General features: G+C 52.7%; 7 protein-coding genes across 7 annotated transcripts; 3 read left to right on the forward strand and 4 right to left on the reverse strand.

Moving 5' to 3' along the window:
• Positions 1–551: 551 nt before the first annotated feature.
• On the forward strand, positions 552–2,032 carry J7T55_004626 (uncharacterized protein; the record flags this gene model as incomplete). The annotated part of the gene is made up of 4 exons (XM_053130336.1): positions 552–576; positions 649–990; positions 1,047–1,776; positions 1,840–2,032. 4 exons carry the CDS (start codon positions 552–554, stop codon positions 2,030–2,032), a joined length of 1,290 nt encoding a protein of 429 aa, XP_052991554.1.
• An 839-nt stretch (positions 2,033–2,871) lies between these two features.
• On the reverse strand, positions 2,872–4,693 carry J7T55_004627 (uncharacterized protein; the record flags this gene model as incomplete). Its single annotated transcript, XM_053130337.1, has 6 exons — positions 2,872–3,120; positions 3,189–3,620; positions 3,689–3,921; positions 3,985–4,127; positions 4,197–4,358; positions 4,422–4,693. The coding sequence occupies 6 exons, from the start codon at positions 4,691–4,693 to the stop codon at positions 2,872–2,874; spliced, it is 1,491 nt and encodes a 496-aa protein (XP_052991555.1).
• A 277-nt stretch (positions 4,694–4,970) lies between these two features.
• Positions 4,971–6,384, forward strand: J7T55_004628 (uncharacterized protein; the record flags this gene model as incomplete). The annotated part of the gene is made up of 3 exons (XM_053130338.1): positions 4,971–5,268; positions 5,359–6,050; positions 6,157–6,384. 3 exons carry the CDS (start codon positions 4,971–4,973, stop codon positions 6,382–6,384), a joined length of 1,218 nt encoding a protein of 405 aa, XP_052991556.1.
• Positions 6,385–6,619: 235 nt separating this feature from the next.
• Positions 6,620–11,109, reverse strand: J7T55_004629 (uncharacterized protein; the record flags this gene model as incomplete). The annotated part of the gene is made up of 6 exons (XM_053130339.1): positions 6,620–8,492; positions 8,544–9,478; positions 9,547–9,626; positions 10,161–10,375; positions 10,696–10,758; positions 11,030–11,109. The coding sequence occupies 6 exons, from the start codon at positions 11,107–11,109 to the stop codon at positions 6,620–6,622; spliced, it is 3,246 nt and encodes a 1,081-aa protein (XP_052991557.1).
• A 1,898-nt stretch (positions 11,110–13,007) lies between these two features.
• J7T55_004630 (uncharacterized protein) lies at positions 13,008–14,952 on the forward strand (the record flags this gene model as incomplete). Its single annotated transcript, XM_053130340.1, has 2 exons — positions 13,008–14,051; positions 14,116–14,952. The coding sequence occupies 2 exons, from the start codon at positions 13,008–13,010 to the stop codon at positions 14,950–14,952; spliced, it is 1,881 nt and encodes a 626-aa protein (XP_052991558.1).
• Positions 14,953–15,477: 525 nt separating this feature from the next.
• J7T55_004631 (uncharacterized protein) lies at positions 15,478–16,616 on the reverse strand (the record flags this gene model as incomplete). The annotated part of the gene is made up of 2 exons (XM_053130341.1): positions 15,478–16,206; positions 16,437–16,616. The coding sequence occupies 2 exons, from the start codon at positions 16,614–16,616 to the stop codon at positions 15,478–15,480; spliced, it is 909 nt and encodes a 302-aa protein (XP_052991559.1).
• Positions 16,617–18,299: 1,683 nt separating this feature from the next.
• On the reverse strand, positions 18,300–21,353 carry J7T55_004632 (uncharacterized protein; the record flags this gene model as incomplete). The annotated part of the gene is made up of 1 exon (XM_053130342.1): positions 18,300–21,353. One exon carries the CDS (start codon positions 21,351–21,353, stop codon positions 18,300–18,302), a length of 3,054 nt encoding a protein of 1,017 aa, XP_052991560.1.
• Positions 21,354–22,128: the final 775 nt, after the last annotated feature.

The raw sequence follows: 22,128 nt of genomic DNA on the forward strand, positions 1-22,128 counted from the left end.
TTCGCGTGGTCCCGCAACCTTATTGGGGCGGAGGTGGGGGTGAGTGCGTGGATAAATCAATCAGGGGAACTCCGGGTGATGCGGAGACAGGTGCATGCACTGTTGCTTCAATCATCGCAACGTTGAGAGTACGAGTACGGGTACGATCAAGTCGAGTCTATATAGATACCATTGGATTTACTCTTGAGCACCCGTGTGGCTCTCACATTCTGTTCCTCGTAAAAGCTCTTCAACGATGTCTCCAGTCCAGCATATTCAGTTTCCGAGCACGCCAAATCTTTTTCTGCTCGCTCTCGGTGTTGTAAGCAAACCGGTGCTGATGATGTCCTTCAAAACGCTAAAATAATAGACAGGCCATATTGTTCCTCATCACGCGATGCATTTACTTGCTCTTCTTCCACCCTCTGGCCAAATTCCCAGGGCCCATGGTCGCCTCTCTGACTGAGGCAAGTATGGTGGCCGCAAATATGCAAACACGTCAGCTTCTGCTGACAGGTTTGATGTAGGCATGGAAATGGAAGTCAGCGATGTCCGGGAAACACGTCTTCAACATGCTGGAGCAACACCGCAAGTATGGTGAGTTACCTAGCCTCATTGCAATTCTTTTGTATTCGAGAGCATGCACTGTGTCTAATCTATTCACTTCAGGTGATGTCCTGCGACTTGCGCCTAATGAACTTTCTTTCGCGTCGGTGCAGGCTTACCGTGATATCTATGGACATGTGACTACCGGAAAGGAAAGGTTCCTAAAGTCAGACGCCTACGACACTGAGGAGCCTCGCATCTCTTCTGTGAGGGATCCTGCTGTGCATGCGGCGCAACGCAAGGCTCTCTCCCATGCTTTCAGTGCTCGAGCTCTGCGAGACCAGGAAGACGTGGTGCATCAGTATGTCAACCTGTTCATGAAGCAGCTTGGCAATTTTGGCGCAGGCGGGCTCAAGCCTGTCAATGTGACCGAAGCATACAACTGGCTTACTTTTGATGTTATCGGTAAGCTTTAGTCTAGCTTCACAGTCACATACAACTTTGTTGAGTACTCTTGCTAGGTGATCTCGCTTTCGGGGAGCCTTTTGGCGCTCTGGCGAATGGCTCGAACCACTGGGTGAACCTGGTTTTAGATTCAGTGATATTTGAGGGACTTGCTGAGAGATTCAAGAAAAAGCTCTGGCTACAGCCGCTCATCCGTTTCTTCTTGGGCCCCAAGAAGATAGAGGAGTGGAAAAGGCATTACTTGGAACATCAGACTTTGTCGAAGGAGAAGGCTAGGAAAAGAATGGAGATGGGAGACTCCCTGAAGAGGGGAGACTTTTTCGGCCATCTCATAAAGAGGAAGGAGATCAGCGAAGAATACCTGATGGGAAACGCACAGGTTCTCCTTATTGCCGGCTCAGAAACGACGGCCACTTCCCTTGCTGGTACGACGTGGTATTTGCTCAAGAACCAGGACTGCCTCAAGAGACTGACAGACGAGGTTCGGAGTTCCTTCAAGTCTATGGATGATATAACGGGTGATTCTACAGCTAGGTGCGAATACCTCCACGGGGTCATCGAAGAAGGCCTCAGATTATTTCCACCAGTTGCAGCCGGGCTGCCTCGCGTCAGCCCAGGGGCATTGATCGATGGCCAGTATGTCCCGGCAGGTTATATCGTCTCTTGTGAGAACTACCCACTAGCCATTGATCCACGTTACTGGGTAGAACCGGAAAGCTTCCGTCCGGAGAGGTGGATAGGGAAGGGCTTTGGAGACGACAAGAAAGCCTTTCAACCATTTTCCAGGTAGGTAGATATGCCACCGAGACTTAAGCATGAACCGAGGCTCAACTAATAAACATTTGGCAGTGGCCCACGGGCCTGTTTAGGGGTTAATTTAGCATATCTTGAGCTGCGGATCACCCTCGCGCAGGTCGTGTTTGCTTATGACCTGGAGCTGGTGTCCCGGGAGATCGAGGACTGGAATCAGGCATGCATTTCATTTGGGCTGTGGAAGAAGCCCGCCTTGCTAGTCAAATTTCATCCGAGAAATGTCGCTTAGCTTCCCACATCTACTGGCTGCAAGAGGAACGGTTCGAGAGGCCATGCAAATGGGAGGAGAAAAAAAGTTGCTGTGCTTGACGCATCAGCAGTCCCTACAGCGAGGTTGTAGAGCGTACTAGTATATTGGCAAGTTCACCTTTCATGGAACCATTGGCGCTTTGAATCCACTGAGGACGTCTCCGTCTCTACTTCCAATTATATAGTTGCTTTCCTGAGGCACTCAATCGGAATTTCATACGCATAGCTGCATGAGATGAATAATGACGACAGGAAAAAGGATCGCGGCGCTGTCTCTCGATCAAGCAAGGCGCATCACTACTGGCCTTCTGGACTTGTATTAGATCACGGCTTTCTGAGAAACATACATTATTTCTAGTATGTAGTGGCAAGTCGTAATTAGGATTGATTCGCGGAAACCAGACGTTCAATAGTTGAATTACATAGGTAGCCTGGTTGCGGGCTTGGCTTGGCTTTCTCAAACAAAGTGGTTCGCATCACCACACTCATAAAGGGCATGAATGATCTTACACCTCGGATGAGATTTGAACAATACATAAGAACACTCTTGTCTCTGAAAACATACTGTTCGGTGTACTCTTCCTCTCGGCCAAATCATGAATCTGGTTTCTCTCTAGGCCAGCTTACTTTGGTCTTCCCCAGCCAACTTGCTCGGAATATCGCAATCATGTACTCCCCAATCATCATCGTGACCAGGCACGTCTTCAACCAGCAGTGTCTTGTATGGAGGGGCGAGAAGACTCAAACCCAGATATATAGCCGCCGATATAAATGTTGCCGTTAACCACGATGCTTTATCTATGGCTGATGTTAGTCATTTCATGGGATATACTGCTCGGGGATGTTCGAAGATATTGTCAGGAAAAGCTTACAAAAGTATGTATAGTTCCCAATATTGACACTAGCATCGATGGCGTGTATTAAACCCGGAAGGTTGATGGGAACAGCCACCAGCAAAGCGACCAACGCGCGCCAGTTGATTCCATACGAATAACCATAGATTCCGTCGTTCTGGTACAGCATGGGAATGTGGAGCCGGCGACGATGAATGATCCAGTAATCGGAGATCTGATGCCACCCTTAGTGTCATATTCGATACTCAGCCGCTCTCGTTGTTAGAGATAAAAGTCACTCACCATGATAGCCACGACTGGGGCAAGAACAATGATATACCCGCTGAGAAATGTAGTCAAACTTTTAGCACTGGCCTGAATTTTCCATGGACAAGTCGCCCAGCCTCCAACAAGAGCGGTGATAACAGCGCCTCTCCGGATATTTAACCACCGTGGTACAAGGAACGCCAGATCATTGCTCGTTGCGATCGAGTTTGTTGATATATTTGTGCCCAGTGTTGCGAGACCAAAGGCAAAAGCACAGAAGAACGCGGCAGCACGGTTTGTCCACAGGCCGATGATGGATGTTGGGTCCCAGTATAAAGTGCCGTATATGGACTGACCGGCGGATGCAATGACAATTCCGATGAAGGAGAATGTCCAGTAGACAACGGGGATGAAGAGAAGTTGCCAGTAAGCAACTGATGGCTTGTTTCCGTAGCGGGTGAGGTCAGACTGTGAAGAAGACAATCAGTCAGCATTTCTGGTGGCTTGGAACACGTCGTGAAGCTCTTTCAGCTTACAATATTCAAGGCAAGCGTGGTCTTTCCACTGACAGCCACGTTCATGCTCATCACCCAGGCCCAACTTTTAGCGTTGCCGACGACCCTCGCAGGCTGAGAAAAAACAGGCCCGACTCCACCCGTCTTGACTGCCCAACCAAGCATGGCAAAAGCAGCTACTACAGCGAAGATCGATTTGACAAAGAAAAGCCATTTCATCTTTCTCGGGTTGATGAGTAATAGAGGAAACTGCACTACATAATGGGTCAGCTTCACCAACTTGATATTGTGGTTCCGCCAGCTTAAACGCTACCCACAGGTCCAAAATACGAAGTAAGCAATCATCTTGTTGCTGGAAATGCTTGAAGATGCCGCTAAAGTGTTCGGAAACGTCCTTAAACTCGGCCAAATGGACTCGAGCATGATGAGCATACAAGAGGCGCCGATGTATGAGTTGATACTGCGAGACTGATATCAGCAACTTCGGTTGTTACCCATTTCACGATTCCTTGGTTCAGGTATTTCCTACCCAAAGTATATCAAGCCTAGAACAAGGCGAGATGCTACAGCAAAATACGAAAAGTAGAAGCCCATGGATGCTCTCGAGGCAATCGAGAATGGAATGTGATGTTTAGCACCGATAGCACCATTCAAGGCCACAGTCATTGCGATAAGAACGTTTCCGATTGCACTATTAATCACCAGCTGGGTCAGAATCATGCATTCTCAATATTCCGGGTGGCCTTGGACTGACATTGCTGCAGATGCTTCCCGCCAGCTGAGTCCCAGAGCAAGAATTGACCCGGCCTGCTGCATTGTCCCCACGTTTGCACCATCTGCCAGCCACAGCCAGAGGTAATCGATTTCTTTCCAAGTTCTTTTATCAGGCGCCACCACATCGACGTCTTCGTTCGACCAGCCGCCCTTTGTTGCGAATGATGCCCGTGGTGTTTCGAGCCTCCAATAGTCCAGCGTCAACCAGGTTTTGGGCTTGAGATCGAGTCGGAGTATGGACGGCGTGCCCATGACGAAAATTTTGGCTTTGTAATTCGATATCGATTTAGTATTGAAAGTCACGCGGAATCCAAAGTCACAAGCTCACACAGGAAATTGTTCTTGTGATGCGACGCATCGCTCATCCCAAGAACGATAAGAGGTTCCTGACCGTGGGGAACTCGCAGTGCCGGCTCCGCCGAACCGGCAACGAACATTTACCGCTTTGTGTATCTGCAAAAAGCCGACGAAGCGCATCATCCCACTCTGACTCTACCGATACCACTGCTCTCAGGATTGTCATCAAAGGATGGCCCCAAGCTTCGTCTCCCTCGGCATGGTCGTCCTGGACGAGCTGCGCTTCCCGCACGCCCCAACTCTGCACGACGTGCCGGGCGGCTCCGGCGCCTACAGTACGCTGGGCGCACGCTTGGTTGCCGGCAGGGACCGATCTCACGAGATTGGGTGTGTGGTTCTGGCGGGCGATGACTTCCCTGAGACGACGCTGGCTCAATTTGAAAGCTGGGGCATGGATCTGTTGGTGTCGAGGAAACCGGGGAGACAGTCCACCCGGGGATTGCTGGTATATGAAGACAGCGTGTTCGGCCGTAAGTCGATTGTGCACGACTGAATCTTCTTTGTAAATTAAGTTCTCCCAGGCAAGACGTTTCAATACACGACGGAACGGCTTCAACCAGCGCCGAGTGATCTGGCTCCGTCATCTCTATTAGGCTCTTCTGCTTTCCACCTTCTTGCGAGTCCGGATCTTGCCCAAGAGCAGATCCAACAGCTTCTCAAACTCAGAGAAAGCAGCCATATCAAACATCACCCGCTGCTTGTCTGGGAGCCATTGCCAGGTTCCTGTAAGCCGGACATGAGGGAGCAGCAACTTGCTGCAGCGAAGCTCGTGGACGTTTTCTCGCCCAACCATCTTGAGTTTCAGGCACTTTTCGAAGATTCCAAATCAATTTCTGGTGACAGTACCCTCGACCGGAAATTGCTGGAGCAATACGCAGAAACTTTCCTTGACGGCGGTATCGGCCCAGATAGCAGGGGCGCCATCATCGTCCGCGCTGGCGGGGATGGTTGCCTCGTCTCCTCAAACTCTATTCACGGGCGACACAAATGGCTACCAGCCTTCTACGACAACCAATTTACCATCGTAGATGCAACAGGCGCCGGCAACACCTTCCTCGGTGCCTTGGCCTTTGCCATGTCAGCCTGTGGTAAAGACGTTGTTCAGGCTTCAGCTCTGGCGTCCGTCGCAGCCAGTTTCTCGCTTCAGCAGATCGGCCTGCCCAGTCTCTCTTCAAGCAGGGACAGCGAAAGTCAGGAGCAATGGAATGGAGATACGTTCATCAGGAGGTGCGGCGTATACGAGAATCAGATTGTATGTTGACGTAGACTACCTTAGAATCATGACCCACAAGAGCACTTGTCTTTGGATCAGTCGTCAATAATATCGCCGCAAACGGGCCACACGTGTTACATGGAAGCACAACTTCACAGAGCAAGCAATGAAGCAGTCACCGAGGATTGCACTCGAGCACCAAATCGACCCAATGAAGTCACGACGCAGTGGTATGCGGGAAATGAAGATGCTGAATTCTAGGCAGTCTATCCCGCCCATGGCCATCAGGCGTGGTCACCCGACCCCATATTTGCACAGCAGGAACCGGAAACGATCCAGCCGTCACATAACCGGAACCTGCCAACCAACATGAACACCAACGCAATGCTTGCGACGCTCCGGAAAAAACATCGGCAAAGGTGCGCACGAGCGAGCGCACACACCTTGTTTGTTATCTAGGATCAAGCAATGCAGAGCAGGTAAATAACAGGAATAGAAGCGAGGGTATTGTTCAAAATGACAGCGCGACGGCTTATCCTTTCTATGACCAAATAAAAAAAAGCGAGGAAAGGAAAAAAGGATCGTTCTTCTTCCACTCATTCCCTCGTCTATGCGAACTGTACCTCGTCGTCGAAGATGCCAGCTCTCACCTGCACCAGTGCCGCCAGCTCGAATAGGAACGACTGCAGGACAATGATGTTGGTGAGAACGTGCGAGACGGACACCTTCTTTTCCTCGGGCGGCGTATGCGAGTCCACGTTTGCGATGCTGCTCTGCGTGTCATCTTTGTCGCCGTCTGCCGCCGGTGTGCTCTCGTTCTGCCCGTCCGCTCCGGGCGCATCGTCCTTTGCCGGTGGCGTCGGTGGAGTCTCGTCCTCGATCTTCCCTCCCAGCTTCAGAGGATTCATCTTCGTCTTGTCCGGGAGGCCGACCTTCCTCGCCAAGATCTGCTGGTCCACAGCCTGGAAGGCAGCGGCTTGGCTCGCCTTGACGGGGTCCTGGTCAGTCTTTGGGCCAGCCGGCGAGTACGATCTGTTAAGTCCGGCTCCGCCCTTGATTGGCGTTTCGTACTTGTAAGAGTCCTTGGGTGGAACCGGGGGGCCCTTGACGGAGGATGGGGTCCCGATTCCAAAGCCACCTGATAGAGGTGGCCCGCCTGGTACTGCCAGATGAGGCCCACGTGGGCTGTTGGACCGATTGGGTGATCCGAGGTCATTGAGATCCTTCAGGATACGCTGCGCAAAGCCTTCCAGCCCGCCTGCCCGTTGAGGAGAACCGCTTCTAGAGGTGTTCATACTCCCCGGAGCCCATGCGGGTGTGCCTGACCCTGGTGTGCTAGAAGGTGGCTGAACACGTCTGGGCATGGGAGTAGAAGCAGAGTCAGCAATTTGGAAGGATTCGCGTCGTTGCTGAAGAAGATCGTGGAAACGAGGAATCGTTTCGCGATATGTGGCGACCTCATCCGTGAGCAACTGCAATACTTTCAAGAGTCGTGGTAAATTGGACGAGGACCAGGTTGGCCTGCGGCGACACTTGTTGATCATATCGTATGTCTCAGGATCTTCAGCAAGCATCTTTTCAAGATCCATATCCAGAGTATCCTCGCCTTGCTCTCTGGGTGAGAGTGGCTGATATGCATCATCCGCATCATATATGTATTTCTCTGGGTGACGTAGGAGCCAGCCCTCGAGACTCATGTACCCGCATATTGCGAGGTCGAACAGTGTTTCTGTGATACCGAGATTTGTCTCGACCGGATTGAGGAAGAAGAGCTCCAGGTGATCAAGCAAAATGGTTAACAACGGGTCATCGGGTCGTATAGTATGTGGCCGAACATCTCGAGGGGCCCCTGGCAGAGAGTCCGGAACGGACGGCAATTTGTGGTTGTTGACATTGATCTTTGGGACAGTGAGCTTCAAGGAACAAGGGTGGCTCTCCAGTCGTGACGTGGTGTCCTTCAGAATGTTTTCGTACACCTCGTCGAAGTTATCTTGGCCTCCAATCACACCAGCAAGTGACATCAAGAACTCCAGTTCTTGTTGCTGGGCCCCAACAGTACGGTGAGGTATATCCCCGTAGAGATTCTCCGTCCGTATCAACGTTGTTACTGCGTATCGATGATGCCTCTTAAGGATCGCGGATACAAGTTGAAGCGTGACATGGATTGTCTGATGACTGGGTGACCGTAGGCACGCCAGGATCAGATCGACAAGGGTGTATAAGAGAGGATCGAGGGTGTCATCAGCCTTGGAGGCCATCATTGTCGCTAGATCCATCGACTTCCTTTTCCTAGCCTTGCTGACAGAATTGGAGGTGGCTTCGGGAGATGTCGTCACAATATCTGGCAGGCCAAGCAGGTAATGAAGAATGAGGTTGATCATATCGGGATGGTCCAGGGCCTCTAGTATTTGGCGAAGATAAGTTAAAACGGCAACTGACGAGCCTCCATCAAGATCGGATGATTCTAGGAGAGACGGGTATCTGTGGGGAATTAGCAGTGCATCGTAGCTCTCATGCTAGGGGGCGACCTACAGCAATTGTTGTAGGAAAATTATCTGGAAGTGCTCTAGCAGCGTGGACTTAACCTCGATAGAATTACAATGGTTCAGAACGTCCTGCCAAAACACCAGATGTGATAGGAATGTCTCCAGATGAGCCTGAAAGCCTGGATCTGTCGACGGCATGACCTCGTGGGTAGCAACAGGGGGTTGATAATCCGACAGAGCGAGGATAGGGGGAAGGTCATGGGTAGGGTAGTCTATTACCAGCTTCCCACTTAGCTGGCTGTAGAGAGCCCCAAGACCTGTGGCCATGAGAGTTGATAGATCGCTCTCTACAATCCATTGCTCGAGCTCGACTGAGTTGGAGGCGGCCTCAATGATATAGAGCAAGCCAGTCCTCGCGAAATCACCGACTTTGCCCTCATGGTGGATGTAATCGACCAGTAAGTAGAACAGGGGGAAGTCTTGTTTCTGCGTCCTTCCTTCAAACTTGTCTCGGTTGTCTTGGTTTCTCTCGTCCTGCTGCCTGTCGCGGTGTAGCTTGAACCACGAAGACAGTATGTTTGGTTCCAGCCGGATCTTAGTGGTGATGTTGAAAGCCAGTTCAACCACGCGTGCTTCGGTGTCTGAACCCAGCCGGATGCTGTTGGCGCCGGTGATCTTAACAAGTAGGTTCGTCAAACTGGCGGCGAATGCCTCGCTTTCGACAAAGGCCTCCTCCTCGCTCTCGACGAGGGTCGCGAAGAACAGCACTGCCTCCTTGATGATCCATTCATTGTACGAGGTGGTGGCTATCTTGGCGATGGGTATGTACAGCTGCTTGTTGGCCGAAAAAGCAATGCATGGGTGCGGGAGGGGCCTTCGGGTCTCGTCGCTGAGGATGTTGGTGAGGTCTTGCAGGCGAATCTCGACCTCCTCGGCGGCCTCATAGTCGTTGGCGAGGTTGGAGGAATGGCGCCATGCTTGCTGTTGGGGTGGGGACAAGTCAGAATCGAGGGCGCCGTGGGAGACGATCGATGTACAGCTGCACGCACCAGAAGATGGCTGTATTCCTTCTCGAAACGCCGCAGGCGTCTGACCGGGTCCTTCGCGGATTCTCGTCGCGAGCTCTCGGCTAAGGGGGTATTCGCAATCAGTCGCGACCACTGGGGACGGGTGTCAGCGCAGGCACGATTCCTCGCATTGGAACCACGCGGGGACCTACGAAGTCCATGTCGTCTCTAGAGGCATGCCGATGCTTCGACGTGCTCAAAATCGGTGGTATACGGTCTGCCGACTGCGAGAGAAGTCGTCGAACGTTGTCTCCAGTTGCATGAATCTGTTTGAGAAGGCCAGGGAAGCTTAGACCCTGCCTGGGTCATATGCAGCCTACGCTCGGGATGAGCCTGCGGGTCGCGACGGGCCCCACACCGACATGGATCCCTGGCAATTGCAGGAAACTGACTGCTTTAATACCCTGACCTCAGGCGACTGATGGCTTGCTCATTTCCACCTGGGCGACCAAGATATTTCTCGCTCAGTCAAGTCAGTCTTCTTCATCAATTGGCTTCCCCCCTCTCTCGAATATGCTCAGAATACCTCATTGTAAGTCCTGAGCAGCTGTATCAAGTCAGGCTGAAGCTATATCTCCAATGAGCCGAGTACATACCGCGCGCCGTGCCATCGAGTCGACACTCCACTTGCGCTCCTCGACAATTTGCATTCAGTGACGAGGACGTGCCCGCACCAGCATTACGAACAACACGATATAGTGGGCCTTCGTGGAAGCGCCACGACATGCTAATTGGGTCAATGTATGAGGACAATTTCCCCCTCTTTGCCTGTATGTGCTGCGCACCAAGAACCTGCACTTCACTATCTCCGCTAGGAAGCCACATCTTCAGCGACGGAAATCACCCTGGATTCGAAATCTTCCATGACTGTGTCATCTCATCACTTTGCCTCACACAACCTCTCAAAAGAGAAAATGGAAAGGCAAAGGCAAACGCGCTGCCCTTTGAATCGCCGGTGCGTATGATCTATGGACAGCCCGGACGTATTACGCTGGACACCAAGATGGTCCGTAAGGTGGACAGAACCTCCCAGATTCGCAGAAAAGTGAAGCTATCAAATCGATGCAGAGTCACACTGTCTCTGTAGCTACCATTGTCGAGCTCCGTCTGGGAAGGCACGATGACGAAGACGCCTGATTCACGATGGGCCAGAGGTCGAACTCGAAGAAGCGTAGAGCAAGACGAACAGTAAGGCTCATCACGAGAGATCAGTCAGCTGAAGCCTTGCTTTGCTAAATTGCATAGCATCTGCCCGCCTGAATCTACATGGACTGGGTCCTTTTCCAAGGAGACAATTCACTGTCACGGGCCGAAGAAAAGAGCCACATATGGGCTCTTCAAGACCATCATCAAAGAATATCACGAAGAGCTCGTCGCTCTAGCTGGGAATACCCACCTGGGATGGATACCCATTTACCTTGTGCGGCTTCCGGACAACGCAGACATTTTATCCGCACAGACGTACCATGCGGGAATATCTTTCTCGGTCCCGAGACCGAGGATGTCTTTGGCATCCTTGACTGGGAGACAGCGGGCTTTGGCCATGGTGGTAGGAATCCAGGAAGTAGTTGGCTGATCACCAAAGTGAAAAGTGGTGACTCGGAAGTTCGAAGAAGCTGGTCGCATATGCTGATACCATCAATGCTGACATGGACCTGGAGAAATTCTAACAAGCTCAGCATCCTCGAAGCCGGCCATCACTTGAGGTGGGAGACACGTGAGAAGGCAACTATAAGATCTGGCAAAAACAAGGCCAGCTAGTTGTGTCTGTGTGTCTAACAGTCGTGACAGCAGGCTCGTTCCCCGATGGCTACGATTCAATCAGTTCTCGCCTCAACGTCGAGGAGCGAAAACTATGTCAGAGTTGTAGTATGGTTGACGGACAATTTAGAGCCGCCGTGCAGAAGAGCATGCCGGAGAGAAGACTATGGGCCTTGTTCGTCGTATGCAAATCGACTCCTGAAGCCGATCGGGCTTGATACTTGCCATCGGGTGACATTAGGCCAATGTGTCTAGCGTCAGGTTGCGGTAGGCTCTCCAAGCCAGTTCTCAGTGTTTGTACGCGATGCAGTGCATGTGCGGACTATGCACTCGTCAAGAGGCCGGTGAGGTCGGAGATCCAGTGATACATGCGCCTCAAGAAGCTGAAAGTCTCGAGTCTGCCCACTTTGCAAGGGGCCGAGTACAACAAGACTGGAGTCATTCCACTTCTTCCACAGTCATTGAGACCAGATAATGCTTTCTACAGGTCTAGGGTTGCGAGTCATATTGACACCATGTCGACAGGATCCCAATGAGGTCTTTACTCGGTCGTCTCCTATCGGCCGTATTTTCATATCCATTGTCGAAGAGCCAAGCGAGCAAGAAGTCGACGAATCCAGCGCGTTGTCCGCGAAAGTCCGTCCTTGCATAAGGACAGCCCACGTTTAGCTAGACTCAAACAGTGTGGGCAAGCCCCAGCCTACCGCTAGGACTCTGGTCTTTAGACATCATGCAGCCAAAGTAGTGCCGTCCTCGGAATCGTCCCCGCGTACGACAAGGTTGACTTTGGTCCCCCACAATCACCACTCGGGCGGCTACGTGCATATTAGGCGCGGTAAGAGTGGTTGCCCGGCCTGCATATCATGTAGGATTGTTGCTTCTGGACTTGGGGCACAAGGCAGCTTGACTCAACTTCGACAAAGCTTGATTGCCTCCCCAGCCACTCGAAGGCCTATCGTCAAATAGTCTTCGATGAAATTGAATATCATTCGAGCACCCAGGAACAGCCTTCTGCAGGCACTCTGGCAGACTTCAGCTTGGTGAAACCCCTCCAAGTATCGCCGCCCCAGTGGAACAAGTCCCGAGTCACACTCATGCAAGACCATAGCATTCATCTATCTCAGGCTCTCGCCGTGGTTCGCCAGGCCGTCCCACCTCGCTGAGAGTGGAGGAAGTGTTCGTGCGCAGGACGCCATTGGGGCAGCGCCAGGCCCCGTTCAGCGAATCAACGCCTAAAGGTGCTTCCTGACAGGGGCGCGCAGTGCCTGCCAAGCCTCTTTTGTCTTAAAAGCGGCTAGTTGCACGAGCCCAGCATTAGGGTTACTCGTTGTTGGGTGACGCCCCTCGTTGCCTTTTTTCTGAAAGAACCACCCCTGGTTCTGCTCTCTTCCTGGCATGTTTCTTAATAAAGGCTGCCGCGAGGACGTTTCCAGATTAAACCTCTCGGGCTGTGTCATGCCCTCTCCTAGTGTTTCCGCTTCAGCTGCGTTGAATTGCGCGTCGTCGTCATTCTTGACGGCACAGGACCGAGAAACCCGTCGCACCCGTGTACGCCTCGGTGCCATGCCCTTATCTTGTGACAGCCTGCCCCCGGTGATACTTGATAGATATGTTCGGAGCTTTTCCTCTTGAGCCAGCCTGATGCTAAGACCACTGCAAAGTCAAAATTGACGATCATCAAGATGGGTTGGTTCTCTCGCAATAAGACCAAGAAGTTACCGCCGAGGCCTGGAGGACCGGTCCCTGTTCCGGTTGACACGAGGCCGTGCCAAGGCCAAACCCCTCCGGCACAGTATCATGCTCCCCAGACATCCGGTATCACGGAGGCAGACTCATCATGTCCTGGCTTCCAACCTGCTGGCTACCTCCCACCCCCGTCTGGATGGAATGAAGGGCTTTCACCACCTCCACCGTACCCATATCAACAGCAAGCACAGCAAGCACCAGTCGTGGTCAATCAGCACTACTACCTGTTGGCACCCCCGCCATCAAACGGAGAAACCCAAGGACATCATGGAAATGCCGTGCCTTTTTCGAGGATGGTCATTGGATCTGCAGTCAACCTCGCCGACCAGCTTATACCTGGGGTTGTCCCGACCTTTCTCAATGACGGTCTGAATCTCCGGGGTGGACAAAGCAATCAGTTTTCTGGCCCGGGTGCTGCAGCCATGAACCAAATATGTGATCGATTCAACGATGTCATGACCCAGATCGACCGGGACCGATATGCAGGGAATGAAAGAGACCTGTTCACTTACCATGCGGACTCAGCCTCAGACTCCTCGTCGTCGACAGAAGTCGCCACAAGGGGCCAGCTGAGCAGACCAAAGAAGAACCAATCTCCAACAAAAGGGCGTGATGCTCCGAAAGGCCAGACTACTGCAGTTGCAGCGAGTGTCATGTCCGGCAATTACTTCGCAAAGGTAGAGCTGTACGCTAACTCCCGGCTGCCTATGAATCTGCCACCACTCAAGCTGTACATTCCCACTTGGCCTCTGCTATGTTTGGCGGCGCAATACTCAGACCGGGTTTACGAGAAGGCTCGAGGTGCGGAAAAGGATTTCCAAGTGGGCGCAAATTTTCACAGCGGCGCAAGGGCAATGACGATCAAATCAGTCCCCATGGATCATATGAATACCATTGTCTTCGCGATTAGGGGTACAGCTACGTTTATGGATTGGGCCGTGAACTTGAACACGGCACCGACTTCACCAGCCGGGTTCTTGGTAAGCAATCAACCCCTTCTTGCGAATCTGAACGTGCCACGCGACACTAACAAACATCTTAAAGGATGACGCTGGCAACTACTGCCACTCGGGCTTTCTCACCGCAGCCCGTAAGATGATCAAGCCAGTCGCCGCCCGCCTGCGACAACTCCTCCAAGAAGACCCAGGACGCGCATCCTACAGCCTGCTGATCACCGGCCACTCAGCCGGCGGCGCGGTCGCGGCCCTCCTCTACGCGCACATGCTGTCGACGTCAAAGGCCGCCCAGTCTGAGCTCAACTCACTCACCGGGTGCTTCAGGCGGGTGCACTGCGTGACCTTCGGCGCGCCGCCCATCACGCTCCTGCCGCTGCAGAAGCCCGAGGGCCGGGCGGACCTGCGCAAGAGCCTCTTCCTGAGCTTCGTCAACGAGGGCGACCCCGTGGCCAGGGCGGACAAGGCGTACGTGCGGAGCCTGCTGGAGCTGTTCGCGACGCCCGCGCCCGTGACGACCACGCTCGCGAAGCCCCCGTCCAAGCTGGCGCTGCTGGAGTGCCCGAAGCAGAAGCAGTCGAAGAGCTCGCTGGTGTCGGCCAAGTCTGGCAAGTCCACGAAGTCGTCCAAGAGCAGGGGTAGTAGTGCGCCGGCCCCGGCCAATAACAAGCCGGTGTGGAAAGTCCCACCCAGCCCGCTCAGCAACGCGGGCAGGATCGTTGTCCTGCGGTCGGGCGAGCAGAAGGCGAGGCTTAAGGGGAAGAAGACGGTGGAGGAGCGGCTGAACGAGGGGGTGGTAGCGCAGATGGCGACAGATGAGCAGCTCAGGGGCATCATCTGGGGTGATCCTGTGTGCCATGTGATGAAGCTGTATGCTGGAAGGTTGGAGATTTTGGCGGTTGGGGCCGTGACAGCGAAGGGGTATTGAAAGAGACTGGTCCACGGCACGGTCCGAGTTAAATGCCGGGCGATGTGAGGTTTCACGACGGGATGATGCTTACGAACTCATGACCATTCATTATGATACCTACCAGCCACGGTGTTCTGGTGTCGCTTTCACAGTTATTCTTCATCATATCATGGAGTCGAGGGACACGGAAACGTTACAGAATTTGAGCACTGGGGGGCGTTGTCTTTGCCCAGGCGGGCAGCTAGCTTCCTAGAATATAAGCACGTTTGGCCTCTGTTATATCCATACATCGTTGTTGAACAGACCAAATATTACTTGGAGCTTTCCCATGGTCCACCGTAACATGGCTTATCGAAATAGTCATGCACATCCCTCATCCACAAGCGACATTTATATGTGTCGCAACGCGGCCTTTTGAGATTCACAGCCACAGACCCATCGGCCCCATATTTTTGTAGTATTTGTATTTTCTAGCCATATGATTCAGCTTCATCGCCTCTCTATTAAAATTCAAAGGTTACCTAGGAGACTATAGACGAAATGCTATGTTTCCACTTCCTCAATCTTCAAACCAAAAAGACTTTCAACATATGAGACCACCTGCTCGCCATAGTAGGCAGTCGCACCCCTAACAATAATCCAATAATGCACAACACCGCCCCAAGTTCGAGCTACAGCCGATGACACTATCTTGACAGGGTCGGCCGGCCGGGTTTCATCTCTCCCATCTTTCCTATATGTTTTGACCGGCACTTCTGGCCTGTACTCGGCTGCTGCCAGTGGTGGCATGCTCTCAGTTTTCCGGCCCGATGACTCGTCCTGGTTCGCATCCGACGATGACTCGTCAGTCTCCGACTCTGGTATCCTGCACACACCTCTCGAACCTGATGACTCGTCCTCATTCGCTTCTGACAATGTCTCTTCAGTCTCCGGCATTCGCGGCTCCTCTTGATCTCTCGACACCTTCGGCTCCTCTGAATTCGACGCTGTCAGCTCATCCTCAGGGCCCGACAGCGCTGGGTAGTCCTCAGGTGTTGTCACGGGGTTCTTATCGTTGGATGCCCACATTTCTTGGATCTCCAGGGACTGCTCCCGTATCTCTTGTCGGTGCTCGTGGCGAAAGGTACGATCGCAGGCCTGCCAGTAATAAATTCCCTTGATGTGGTTTGCCTTGTCATATTCACAGCGCCGTCTTCCATCAAGCAGGACCTGGAATGCGTGATTCATGATCGCCCACCTGCTCCAGGCATCTGGTGTGTCAACTGATTTATCCTGCAGTTGGGTAATCAGCTATGAGGGACATGATGAGGTAAGTCTGTGCTGAGAGACGAGGCTGGAAGAGAACTTCCTTTCCTGCCAGTATTATTCATGAAAATTTGCAAGCCATGGAAAGTAATTTAAGGCAGTTTATACGCGTAAGAATATTCTCGGAAATCCCAGACATTTTATGCAATCCCATGGGAGGAAGCACAAGCATACATATTTGGACGTTCTGTACTCACCGGGTGCAATTTGACAGACAGTTCCTTCCGCAATTTCCGTAGTGTCGCATGCTCCACCAAAGGGCTAACGTGCAGCACGTCGTAGTGAGTTAGAGGCTTATTATTAACATCATCCTCTACCCAGCGGGGTGCGAACAAGTCCTCCAATGTCATAACTCGACCGATGTTGAATACCATCATAATGACTCCCCAAGCGAGAACCAAGAAAAGGAGGAAACAAGGAAAACATGATCCCCGACGCCGGCGCCTAGAAACATTTCGGGCGTCCATTCTTTTTCACTTCAATTCTTGTTGTGATTTGTTCAGTTATGTGGTTCCAGGCTCGTATGATACGATAGTTGCTTGATCAAGGAGAAAAGCCCGGAATACTCCATGTATATTCCAGAAGAAAAATGTAATAACAGGCAACAGACTTATTAGAAATTCTTCAAGTTTGCTGTTGTGCTATTACTTTCTTTAAGACATCCACAAAAAAGATACATACAGCTAAAGTAATTAATCATTTCTTGATACAATTGTGTACAATCGACCGCAAGTGGAGGCACGGCTTTGTCTTGAAAATACAACAGTTGGTGAAAGTCGACGAGATCACAAAGCAATAGGAATCTAAAACAAAGACTGTGGAATCCTGAGAAGCGAAAACGGCGAAACCACAACCCGCTTTGGAAAATCGGGCGCTCTTTTTGTCTCATTTCTCAACATCTATACGCTCGTTCACTGCCATGCCACCAAGCAATATTATGGTGGCGTCAGCAATCAATCAAGGAAAATAGGCGCAAGAGAAGGCGGGGCACATCTAAATGGTGAATGGGTTCTGCTATAAGCTGATGTACAAGCGTGCATGAGGCAGTGGTTGTCTTTTGCTGGCTTTGAGAGCCCAGGTGACAAGGTTGAGGAATTATACAGATTGGCAGATGAAGCCGTTCACAGTGGCTATAAGCACCGACTATGTATCAGAAAAGCGAGGAGATCAGCTTTCTTCATGAAAGTGTCTGCCAGGAAATCTTACCAGCTTCAATACACTCACTATCATTGTAGAGAGCCAAACTAAATCCCCAATAAGTGGTCTCTCAATGTCCAACCGAAGCTATTGCGCGAATGCAACAGTCTTAACATATATATGACAAGACTGAGGATGCCGAGATGTGACTACCCGTAGGTTGTGTGAAATTCAGACTGGGGCGTGCATGGACGTTCTCTAGTTTTTGGGAAGGCTCGGGGAGGGGAGGGTTGCAAAGGGTCAATCATATGCTCGACGATGGTCTGAAGTTCCGGAATCATGGTGTCAACCGACGTTACGAATCAGACTTGTGCACCAACATGATGCGAGCAAGGTCCAACATGAGCACAGGCCACTTGAAATAAGGCACATGGCTTAACCCGCGACCTGTTTAATAGCAGCAGGCGAGGCAGAAAAAGATCACACATCGACAGAGGCACATGGGACGAAAGCGACGTATGATATAAAAGGAACAAGAAACTTTTCCGATTGCATTCGACATAACCTACTTTGCACAACCACATCGCATGCTAAGCTGACGATCCAGATCTACCTATGAACAGATGATTTCCGACAACCGAGACCCCAAAGATCCAAGAGAGACCCGGCGCGGGCGCTGACGGCACAGATAGGCAAGAAGGGGCAGCAGCAGAGACAGGGCAGCAGTACCAGGAGGGAGACGATGACACCGCATCACCCACGACCCGAGACCCGTGGACGGTGAGTACGACTGTTCAAGCTGAACGAGTCATGTCGAGTCCGTAGGAAAAGGGGGCGGGCCGAAGACGGCGCAGGACAGTCGCAGCCAAACGCAAGACCAACGAAAACACAGCAACGACCAAAAAGACAGCAGAGCAAGACAATCAACGAGCTCCTATTTGGATAGGGCTAGTTGGGTCCCTGTTGCTCCCCTCGCTGCTCGCAGTACCACTCCGCATGGAGCCGGAGCCGGAGCCGGAGCCGGACGCCTTGCGGGCAACATCGCCTGGCTGGTACGGCGGGAACCCTGGAGGGCTCCGCACGTCCCCTGCCGGGTACGCGTATTGGCCGAAGGGGCTCTGGCTGGCAGAGTGGCTGTGAGCAGGCGGGAGGAAAGGCGCGGCAGTGGCATTGATAGTGCTGCTGCCTCGCGTTATCGTGGTCGCGTTGATGTGACCGCTGCTGTTGTTGTTCGAGCCGTTGCTGCCGTCGTTTTCGTCGTCGGTGGACTGGGTGAAGCCAGAGACGTCGCTCAACATGGACGAAGAGCGGCCTCGCGACTTACGCGGCAGTGGCACATGCGTTGGGTGCTGGTACTGTGGAAAGGTGCCGTGGGAGAACAGAGGATTCGGAGCCGGGGCTGTTGCGAGCGTCGCATTAGGAAGTGCTGCAGACGTTGCCGGAGACCATGTGTGAGTTTGCGCATACTGTGGCCACTGGGAGGCCGCGTTGTGGTAGGCAGCGGCCTCCTGGCGCTCGTAGAAGGCTGAGTACTCGGCTTGATTGAAATTGTTGAGTATGCCCTCCAGCACGGTGGCCATGTTGGCTGCGTTTTGCGTCTTATCCTCATTGTGGGCGCGTGCAATCGCTAAACGATCGGCGTAATCCTTCTCCCTGCGGACAGCTTCGCTCTCGAAGGCAGCGGTCTCTTGTCGACGGCGATCGGCCTCATCGAGGCCACGGGCATTGGCATCTGTTATGCGCGCATGCTCACCGTCGACCTTGTTGAGCCTAGCAGCAATCTTCGTTCGCTTAGCCTGCAGGCTCGTTCGCTCGTCATCAAGGGCCTTGGCGTCCTGATCGACAGAGTGTTTGAAGCTCTTAAACGCGCCCTTGGCCTGGTCGAACTGCCCTTTCTCCGTGTTGTACTGGCCCTGCTTCTTTCGATAGTCTGCCAGAACCTCCTCCGGAATTGACTGCAATTCCTTGACTTGCTCCTGAAGCTCTGCAATAGCCTGTTCTGCCTGTTTCTGCTGCGTCATGTTCTGTGCGATTTTCTGCCTGAGTTTCTCGTCATTCCCGCCAGCTGACTGAACTGCCGAAGTCAATCTGTCGATGTCCTTCTTAAGCGCATTCGTCTTCCTGTTGTTGTCCCTCCTGAGAGACTTCAGCCTAGCCTTTTCATCGTTCAGTTTCTGTTCCAGGCCGGCTATTGAAGTTCTCAGGGTTGTCGCAGGAGACTGGTGTCGATACTGCGAACGGGGAGCCGGTGCCTTCAATGCGTCGTTGTCCTTGATCTTGGCTGGAATCGTCCTGAGACTAGTCGAGAAGATGGCCTGGCCGGTGCGGCTACTCACGAACTCGCACTCATAGTTAGACATGGGTGTCAGTCCAAAAATATCGCCTGTCCATCTCGTTCCCTGCACGCCTTCCTCCTCTCCATCATCTATCGGCATGATGCGCGTCGGCTGCCAGATAGCATTGTTCACCTTGACGTAGAAAGGTTTAGAGGTATCAACATATGAAGTCCCCTTCCCATCGCTGTCTTCGTCAGTGTTCTCGGTAGGAGGGCGGTTTGGAAATGGACTCGTGTTGAAGCACACGGTGTCGCAACCAACGTAGCAAATCCAAATCTGTTCCGGCTGCGTATTGAAAGGTGCGTTGCCTAGATTATGAATGTCTGTTGCGTTGGAGCCCGCAGATTCGGATGCAGCATGTGAGAGCTCATACTCCTTCACCATAACAATCTTCGTGCTTGCCAAAGCTGCCCAAAGTGGCTGTCGAATACGCACTTGATGACTCTGTTTCCTTCTTTTTTTGTTCGATATTGTTGTGCTTGTCAATTGTCTGTTCGCCTCAGCCACATCTGGAGGGGGATTCCCTCCTCCGTCCGTGGCCGCGTCCCCTGCAAAAGTGGGTGTCTTCCCGACTTCAGGATCAGATTGGTTCTGAGATAGTAAATCGCGTTTCTCACGCCGCAGATACCATTCCCTGACATATCGAACGAGTCCTTGAACAAGAATATGTATAGCCAAAATACTCCGAAACAATCCCTTCGGTCCTTTCCTCTCGTAGCTGATCGAAACAGGTTCCAAAGGATCGTCCGCATCCGGTGTGCCCCAGGGGCCCCCGAAAAAAGTCTTGAAATTGGAGTATCTGTTGATCGCCTGGTGGTGCCCAAAATGGTTGAAAAGAACTATTCCAGCACACAAGAAAATGTTGTGTGTTGTCCCTGCTCTTGAGCTTGCGCCACCCCCCAAAGTCATGGCTATCACCACCTGTGCAAAATCCAGAATCAGATCCTGCAGGGGCATGAAGGCAAAAACGATGAGGAAGAACAGGTCCAGCCCAACCAAGGTCCACAAATTAGGGGCGCCAGGGCCATCGAAAATCTCGGTGAGGCTGAGGCCGGAGCTAGTGGTGACAGGCGGGACGAAGGTCAGGAGAGTGAAGAGCATGTAGATGCTCGACAAGGCGACTGGGGACAGCTGCATGAGAATGATAAGGATGGCGATGGTGTCATGCAGGGGGCACGATCGGAGGACAGTGTAGGCGAGGTCGATGAAACCAGTGTCCCGGTGGACGTTGTTGTTCTTGGCAGCATTGACGTCGATCCGGCGGTGGGCATCTTCAGCGGCAGCCTGGGAGGTCGACAGGGACACCGACTCGGAGGAGGAGGTCTCGGAGTACGCGGCTACCGAGGGCCGGCGAGCAGTGTCGAGGGACATGTCGTCGCTGCCGTGGAGGTAGCCGTTCCCATTCCCGTTTCCGTTTGCGCACGGGTTCGAAGTCGAAGGCAGAGGCGAGGGGAGCGGCGGGGGAGCGGCGTTGTCGGAAAACGATTGGGGGTGAGGCCGGGGGCTGCCATCGAGTCTGATCTCATTCCTGCTCTTTTGCTTGACGATGCGCCTTCCTGGACCTACAAGCCCGTTCTCGTGTCGAGTGTCGCGATTGTTCGCCGCTCCCTGCTGTCGCTTAGCCGAGGAGGCGCGAGGCATACGATGTTTCCCGCTCTTCCACTGGACCCAGAACAAGTTCCGAGGCCAGCAAAAGGCAATACAGTATCCCAACCAACAACAGCAAAAGTTCACCAGCAACAAGAGGCTCGACACCAGGCCTCCGCCACTCGTGGCTTTGTTCTTCCCTTCCAGCGTTTCTCCTCGCAGTGCCTGCCCAGCAGCCTCGGTCCGCGCGATGGTGTTATTGGATTATTGTAGACCTCGGCTCTAAGGCCTGGATTAGCATAAAGGAGGGTGGTGGTGGTGGTGGTCGGTATTGTGCGAGCCAGACATGCGGTTTAGCTGTGAGGTCGGTCCCGTCGCCAGCCGGTCCACTCTTTGGTTGATGGAGAAAAAAGAGGAGGCAAAAGGAGGGAACAAGGCCAAGGAGCGACAAGCGACAGTGTCGAATGGTAGAAGGTGAGGGAGGGGGAGGTGAGTAATGGGGAGGTCCGTAGGTGGTGAAGTGATGCAGCTGCGTGGGCTTGCTTCCTCCTCTCGCGGCTGAGATTTTGGAGGATTGGGTGCCTCTTGGGTGCAGTGCAGTGCAGCTGAGTTTGGGATAGGAGAGGAACCGCAGGCTCGGTGCGTGCAGGGCAGAAAAACCAAGAGGGCGAAGTTGTCGCCTGTGACAGACGGGGGTGGGTGGTCCAGGGGGATACACGGATACATATGACCCATACAGTGTCGGTCCAGGGCCGCTGGACGCACAGCAAAAACGAAGGCAGCACAAAGGCATGGGGACGGCCCAGAGCGGGGGGCCAACAGCAAGAGC

Source organism: Diaporthe amygdali (assembly GCF_026229845.1).
Source record: "Diaporthe amygdali strain CAA958 chromosome Unknown NODE_22_length_803717_cov_65_427750, whole genome shotgun sequence".
NCBI lineage: Eukaryota > Fungi > Ascomycota > Sordariomycetes > Diaporthales > Diaporthaceae > Diaporthe > Diaporthe amygdali.